General features: G+C 36.9%; 1 protein-coding gene across 1 annotated transcript in view; it reads right to left on the bottom strand.

Annotated features, from left to right (window-relative positions):
• Mms22l (MMS22 like, DNA repair protein) overlaps positions 1 to 8,870 on the bottom strand; it is a 110,069-nt gene that overhangs the window by 91,198 nt on the left and 10,001 nt on the right. The window contains exons 7-9 of the mRNA XM_026786734.1: positions 7,461 to 7,551; positions 5,104 to 5,234; positions 3,724 to 3,837 (exon numbers count right to left, since the gene is read on the bottom strand). Of these exons, the coding sequence (XP_026642535.1) occupies positions 3,724 to 3,837; positions 5,104 to 5,234; positions 7,461 to 7,551 (336 nt within the window). The remainder of the gene's footprint in view (positions 1 to 3,723; positions 3,838 to 5,103; positions 5,235 to 7,460; positions 7,552 to 8,870) is intronic.

Here is an 8,870-nt window from a genome sequence, read left to right as displayed (position 1 = left end):
TGTGTGTGTGTGTGTGTGTGTGTGTGTGTGTGTGTGTGTGTGTGTGTGTGTGTGTGATGGTGTATGGATGTCCATGGGAAGGAGAGATAGAATAGATTTTATTGGAGAAGAATGAGAATTGGAATAGGAGAAATCAGGAGATGAGGGATGAAGGGATGGGGATAAGAAGGAGCAGGAAGCGAGTATTACCAAAAACAAATGGAATTGGAAAGCATTTGGGGGTGATATAAAACTCCATGGAATCTACAAGAATGGTCCTAAGGAAGACTCCTAGTAATGAAGGATACTGAGCCTGAACTTGCCATCTTCTATAATCAGGCAAGGTTTCTAGCAGTAGAACCACAAAATCTTTGACCTCCAATCTGTTCTGACTACAAGATATGCTGGGGTAATGGTGGTGCAGAAGTTGTGGTAATGGCCAAGTAATGACTGGTTCAACTTGAGTCCCACATCATGAAATGGAGTCCAAGCCTGACCCTGCCTGGATGGCCAGGAACCAAATGTAGGACAGCTCAGAGCCCCTGGATCCATGATAGCTCTTAATGATATCCTGCTACACTTATAAACTGGTACCTAGTCCAAGTGTCATCAGAGGGATATCATCCATAAACTGATAGGAGCAGATGCAGAGACCTACAGTCAAACATTACGTAGAGTAAGAAGAATACTGCATAAGAGGATGAGTAAAAACTGTAGGAGCCCAAAGGAGTAGAGGACGCCAGGAGAACATAACCTACAGAATCAAGTAAGCAGGGCTCATAGGGACTTACAAAGACTGAGAAGATAAACACAGACCCTACATGGGTATAACCTAGGTCTTCTGCGTACACCTTATGGTTTGTAGCTTAGTGCTCTTGTGGAACTCCTAAGATTGAGGGTGTCTCTTACTCTTTTGCCTGTGACCCTTTTCCTCCTAATGGGTTGCCTAGTCCAGTCTTGATATAAAGGGTTTAGCCTAGTCTTGAATACACATTTGGGGAAACAAAGCCAGAGAAACATTCTTGGGGGGGGGGGGCGGTTAGTAAGGATTAGAGCTAGGGTTTCTCTGTGCAACAGCTCTGACTTTCTTATTCTTTTACTGCATCATATGAGGGGTGCATGGTGTTAATTTATCCTATTACAAGTTAACTTTGACTATGTGGTTAAGGAGGCATCTTCCAGATTGTCTAGATCATATATAACATTACTATTTTCTTCTTTGTAACTGATAAGTACTATGTGGAGATATTTACAAAACTACAAACATATCCTAGTTTTCTAAGCTCAAAATAATGGCAACATATCTAAATACTCCAGAGACTGGAGTAGAAAGAAGGGACGTTGAAGACCATCACAGGCATCCACATTGAGATTTTGTCTCCGGAAATACAAACCAAAACTATACTAAAATGGAATTGCTGTCCTTCGTCTCACTTTTGTTCACTATGCTGAGCAGCCAATGAAGAATCTTGCTTGAAGCATAAACACTCACACAAGTTTTCTAATGTTTCTTGATATACATTTATCAGAAAAGAATCCCTTCTCCCTACTTATTTGTATCAGCATGGGTTCTGTATAGATCATAACCTTTTTCAACTATGTCTTACATGAATCAATTATCAATACATGGAAGATTTTCATTTGGGTTCTTGTGTTCTTCAAACATATCAACCCCTCCCCCCCTTTTGAGAAAACAATTTCTGGCTTAAGATGTTTCGGGTTCATTTTCTTTTTTTATGGACCAGTGGAAAGCCAGCCAATTGTCCAAGGAGCTTTGCTGGTGTTCATTAGAAATTTGTCATTTTTGAGAGCTATCTGTACCATTTTCCTTAGGACTAACTACTAGGTCCACCTAGTGAAAAAGATAGGAAATATATGTACACAAACATACATCCATACCTAGCTCGATTCTAATTTACCCATGACTTATACTACCTTCCCCTCTTTTCATTGTGATAAACCTAGATCATATTATCTATAATATATTGACGATTTTCTGAGTTTCAGACTAAAAACAGGTCTGAAACTACCAACACTTAAATAATAATATTTAAAAAGGTAGTTCACACTTATAATTCCATCATTAAAAATGCTGAGACAATTAGAGTACAATTTCCAAGATAGCATGAGCTAAATAGTGAAACCCTGTTATTTATATTCTTTATGAAATTGTGTTTAACCTTAAAAGAACAGACAAATTGGTATATTCTAATACCTAGATTAGTTTTTCTAACCTCTATACTGTTTTAATTCATTTGAAATACAGATGGATTCAATTAATTCTTTTTATATTCTATTCAGTACATCTTCTAAACACTGATTATTTTTGAGCATAGGAAACATTAACATGTTTCTAAAAATGAAAAGCCACACTGAAACTGGTTTGAGGCAGGATAGGAAGACACAAAAAAATTAAGAGGACTGTAAAAAAAAGACCTTTACTCCAGAGTGTGCTTGAGGACTGCTGTCAGCATCCAGTAAAGTTGAATCTACAACACACCAGAGACTGTGACAGCATGCATAAGACCCCCAGAGGAAAGGTACCTCCCTACTAAACACTACATCTTGAGACACAGGGGGCAGATAATCCAAAGTCCATCTGACCTGGGAGCCCCCTCCCTGAGGACTAGCTTTCATGATACCAGAAGGTTCCATGCAAGCTCCTAACAGAGGGAAGTAACCAATAGTTCTACCAGCTATGACAACTATGAACAACAATCAACAGGTGAAAATGACCATAAAGGTGCAGTAGTGGCAATCATACCTTGGCAGTAACCAACAACTCTAATTGGATTTATAAGACCCACTCAAGAAGGAAATCCCATCTGGTACTGGAAACCTAACCAACTTCTCTAGGCTAGTGTAGTCATGAACCTTAAGACGAAACTACAACTGTCACCTAAGTCAGCACAATACCCAACCACAGTCTAAAAAGCAGTCCTTCCTCCCATAGATACATGCAGCTCTCAAATCTCCTCAGAGAAACTTATAATTGGAGACCATAGCAAAAAACCCAACTGGCCAAACTGCAAAGTCCCATCTGATAACATTTACAACAAACTACGGCACCTCAGGATCAGGGATCATTTCAGAAGGGGATGATGGGTATAAGGGTCACAGAAACAGGAATCTGGCTGTGTCACCAACATGGCTGCTAAACACAGCTAATCAAGAATGGCATCAAGAGACATACTAATATGAAAGGGAATGCACAGGAGGCTTCAACACTATAGAAAGAATTACAAGCCTTCCCCAGAGAAAATCACCAATGCACACAAATAAAAAACACATGAATCTGAATAAGATCCAGGGGCGTAGAGAGTAGATGAGAGGGTTTGTTTGAGGGAGGAAATGATGTAATTATAAAAAACAAAAACAAAACCACAACTCTTAATTCCAACTCTGCTTTATACTGACTGATTCATCCAAAAATACTTTTCTGCGGTGAAGTCATGAATTGCAGTTTCACTTAGAAGAGCTCTCAGAGAAGACCTCCTCTACCTTTTAAGCCTTTTGACTCTGACTGTAACTTGTGTAGTCAGTTCTCCGAGGTCTCCATCATAGGATAAGCTTCTACAACAGTGCTAATCAATCTCTTATAACAAACTTCCTTATATATTCTATTAATGCATGTTCTCTGGAAGATACAGGTTCATTTAGGAGAATACCCAACTATGCAAACAATACTGTGTGTGATTTGAGTAGCCATTCTTCTACATACAGAAATTCAATATATGAACTTACTTCTGCAACTGAACATTTACTTCTGTGGTCTAGAAGATGAATAAGTAGAACCCATAATTCCTTAACACAGGAGCATGAGTAGTGATTAATCACTAATGCTTCAGAAGGTCTAACCTGCAACAAGAAAGAGCTATTTACACGTCACATAGCTAATTGTTATAAAGAGTTAAAATGTTTTCTCAGTTTAAGAAAAAGTGTCATTTCCTTAACTTTTTTAAAAAAAAGTTTCCCGTTACAACCAAAGGACACAACAACCCTGATTTTCAGCTAAAAGAACAAACACAATAAATATTTTGAAACATGGGTTAAGCAGTACACATTTAAGACTTTGTTGGAAAAAGCTGTCAGGACTACTAAAATCAGCATAGCAGTATAACAGCCACTAAAGAAAGTAAAGGGAACACTGGCAAAAGTATTTTCTAGTACAACATTCTTTACACAACACCTGTTTTGATCCTCAGTCAGTTCCATCTAAGACACACGCGCACATACACACACACACATGCACATACACACGCATGCACACACACATGCACACACACATATATACACACACATATACACACACATGCACACACACGCACACACATGCACATACACATGCACACACATACGCAACACATATATAAGCACACACATATATACACACACATGCACACACACATATATACACACATGCACACACATGCACATACACACACACATGCACACACACGCACGCACGTGCGCGCACACATGTACACACACAAACGGGGTGGGGGAGGGAGGGAGGGAGTGAGGGAGGAAGGGAAGGAGGGAGAAAAGAAAGGAGGGAAGGAGGTAGGGAGAGGGATTCCTGAAAGAAACTTACAAATAAATTTGCATTTGTTATAAGGCAAAATAAACATGCTTCATCCTACAGTTAGGCAGGAATATGGAGTTCCAGACACAACCGAACACAGTAATTAACGTTACACACTAAATATTTTGAAAAGCTAGAACAATGTATTTTGAACAATGTGTTTTATCAGAATGATAAAGATTTGAAAAATGCTTAACTTAACTCAAACATTATATAATGCCTATGCTTATTAAAACATGACACCTCATTAAAATGTCCTAACTTTGTATTTTAATGTAGCACTTTAAAAATTAACTTGAAAGATGAATTCCAGCCTATTGTAAACATTTATATCAAACATACATACAAATATCAATATATACATGTAAAAATTTTATCAAATGTAAACATTTACATTCTCATCCCATTTAGCTACCAGATACTAGTAACCAAATACAAAACAAAAAATTGTAACATGGAAACCACTTCGAATTCTTATATATTAAACCACATATGAAGGACTGTTGCCATTAAAACATCAATAATTCTTAAAGAATTACCTTGTCATATCTGTTGAGTGACAGGCTTATTAAGTCGCAGAAAAGATTTTCACAGTGTTCTTCAAATAGGCTGGCATTGGTTAAACTTTCACCAGTCTGACTTATAAACTGATGACCATAGACAACTTGTTCTGCAAAATAATATAAATTCTACTTTAAAACCTCAGATTTAGTTAATTCTCACAAAAAAATGATCTTACCTCTTCAATTTTTTCTAAAGTAAAACACAATTTAAGATTTTTTGTAAGTTAAATTTTAGAAAAACTACTTATAGTTCCAAGCATTACCTAAAAAAAAAAAATCTTTTCCAATTAGATATTCAGTTTAATTAACTTTTTTTGTATTAATGAGACCATCTTTGAAAAGCTTACTGCTCTACAGCTTTAAAATAAAAGAAAATCACCAGTCCTCATCTACAAAGGTTCTAAAAACAAAGAGGCTGCAACATTAGTCTTTTAACTGAGGCCAGTGTGCTCACATTTTACAATTGTTTTGTTGTTTAAAACAGAGCAAACCAAGGTAAACAATAACCAAAACTTTTACCTACAAAGTGTATTCACTTGATTATTCTAAATATATTTAAAATAATCATTACAAATCTGTAAATTACTTTGTTTATATATGTAAATGTATAAGACATATATATATATATATACACATAATTAAAAGTAGTTACTGACATATATATGTCTTTGAAACCTAAACTGCCAAGCAGCAAGATTAAAAAAAAAAATACAAACACAGCATTTGCTGGGTGTAATGGCACATTTTAATCCCCAAACTACAAAGGTGGAGGCTGGTGGATCTCTTTCAGTTCCAGGACAGCAGGATAGCCTGGTCTACACACTGAGGTCTAGGTCAGCCAGGGTTAAATAGTGAAACCCCATCTTGTAGAGAGAGCCCGCCCTTTGGGGGCGGGACGGCCTCGGGCAAATGTCTATAAATTGGGGTGCACAGACACTGGTAACCCCTTCTTCCTGTTTCCTGTTTCTGGGCATCGCGGGAACTTCGGTTGCGTGAGTGTGTTTTTTATATTAAAGTGGCGTTATCTTATACCAACTGGCCTGTATTAATTCGATCCGCCTTCACCATCTCAAAAAAAAAAAACCCACATCTGAAATCTAAGATTACTATCCATATATACAAAGTGCCCTAAGAAAGTTAGAAAATTTACAAAAGAAAATCAAATTATGTAAAGATGTTGAAGTTAACTGATAACCAGAAAACCCTGGAAGAAAAAAAGACATCTGGCATTGTTTTTCGTGTATCAGCAGTACATTAGTATATTGCTGACAAGAGTCTGAAGAAAAGGCACATAATCTAAAATTAGCATCAAAGCTTCAATATTTGATTCTATGTCTAAGAAAATATTTTATAGAATATATACACAGATTAATTCATATGTATATTCACAGTATATTCATATGTGTCTTCTGAGAAACATTTATAAAAGAATCTAGGAACTACTGTTGAAGAGGCACAGCTGAACTAGTGCAATAGAGCTGTAACACAAGTCTCAGTATAACTGAACCACATGTACTTTCCCCCACAGATGTCTAAAAAGCTGCTGCATCACTACAAAAATCCTGTTCTGACTCCCAGAATCCCATGGCAGCAAGGGCCTATAAACCAGCACTAAGGAAGATCCTGAGGGCTTGCTGGCAGGTCAGTTTAGTCAAAGTGGCAAGTTCAAGTCCAGTTAGTAAAAGACCTTGTCTCAATGAGGCAGTGATGGCCTAAACCTTTAATCCCAGCACTCAGGAAGCAGAGACACATGGATCTCTGTGAGTTCCAGGACAGCCAGGAAACATAGAAACCCTGTCTTGAAAAACCAAAAATAAGAGGCCTAGAATAAGGTGGAAATTTTTGATGCTGTCTATAGTCACTATACACGCCACAAGTGTAAACAGACTGCAGCACAGACATGTAACACATATACACAATCTGCTAAATGAAAGACCACAATGAAAAGTACAACCATACCAGTTATAAACAAAAATGAATACATATATACCAACAGATCAAAGACTGAAAAATAAACTGATGGAGCAATTTCCACTTATCTGGGCATGATTGATGGACATTCTGGGAGAAAATGGGGGATAAACATTACCTATTTACTTTTTAAAAATGGCATAAGTACTTATAATTTAATTATTTTCTTTTGGACAGGGTTTCTCTTCATAGCACAGGCCAACCCAGAATTCATCATTCAATCCAGGCTGGCCTCATAATTCTCTTACCTCAGCCTCACAAGAACTGGGATTATAGACTATATGCCACAGTATTCAGCTGGCTAATTTCATTTTAAAAAACAACGAAAGTTAGGATTGTAACAGCAGAAACCATAAACTTACTCAATTTTTCACCCAGCATGTGAAGTATTTCCAGCACCAGCCAATGGGTATCCAAGTAGAGATGTAATAAATGCCACGATGGCGGGAAGAGCTGTGAATGACATTAGTAGTAAAAATTTAGACTTTACTAGGTGTTTTGTACTACATAACAAAACTCCTCCACCCATCCAAAGAACTAATTACCCATCCAAAGACTGGGAAAAATTTTGTCATGGTTAGAGACAAATTCTTTCACTGAAGAGCCTTGAAAGGATACATTTTTACTTACTGGTTTAATACAGATACATTATAGAGATGGCTAAATAGGTTGGGACAGTACAGACCCCTTTCAACCAACCACTGTGTCTATTTAGTGGTAAGGCTATAAAGGAATCTTAAGATGTAGTTTTTGCTTCAGAAATTAGCTAAGAAATACCCTTTAATGAAGTGAGTGCAAAAGAACCACAAAATATAAAAATGAGAACTTCAGATCATGATGCCAACTATATGGCCATTCTCATTAAGAAATGCAAGGCGACAAAGGTGAAGAATTTTTTTCTCTCAATCCATGATTGAGCACTCAAACTCAATTCTGTCAAACTCAAATGAAAAATTTTAGCTCTATGCTGTATTGCTTATCACTAGTGAACACTGAGTATCACTGTAAAACAATACAATGTCATTATCAAGTTCCAATGAACTCAGGAAAAATGATGAAGGGTTTTCTCTATCAAATATACAAACACAAAAATGCTAGACTAATAGTGGCACAGGGAGAGATAACAAGCAGAAGGAACAGGAAAGAGATAAATAAAACATTTCAAATTAATGGGGAAAATGTAACACATTAAAGTTATCACATCCATCTGCAGAAACTTATTATTAAGTTTTATCAGATTTACTATCTCCCTACATATTTTTTAATTATTATGTGTATGGGTGTTTTGTTTGCATGTATATATATATATATGCACCATGTGCATGCCTAGTGACCGCAGAGACCAAAAGAGATCCCCTGGAACTGGAGTTACAGATGTTTCTGAGCCATCACACGGTTCCTGGAAATCAAACCCAGTCTTCTGGAAAGAGCAGCCTCATGGCTCTTAACCTCTGAGGCATCTCTTTAGCACCCTGCCTCCTACATAAAGCAAAAGAGAGGAACTGGAGCCACAAATGTAAAAGTCAAAGTATTTTTAACAGCACAAATAGTATAAAAAATTATATAGGACCCCCCTAACACACACACCAATCACCTATCTGGAAAGTCAAATTAATTGATGATAAAGAAACAAAGAGAAATAGAAGAAACTGTGATACACAATATCTAATAACATCTCTAATGGAAATAGTAGCTAAAATAATGCTTTTTATATGTAAGAAAGATGGCATACTGTAAAGCAAAGGACACTGTCACTAAGACAAAAAGGCAAC

The sequence above is a fragment of the Microtus ochrogaster genome, linkage group LG5, assembly GCF_000317375.1.
Source record: "Microtus ochrogaster isolate Prairie Vole_2 linkage group LG5, MicOch1.0, whole genome shotgun sequence".
Classification (NCBI taxonomy): domain Eukaryota; kingdom Metazoa; phylum Chordata; class Mammalia; order Rodentia; family Cricetidae; genus Microtus; species Microtus ochrogaster.
This window is presented reverse-complemented; position numbering and strand designations above follow the sequence as displayed.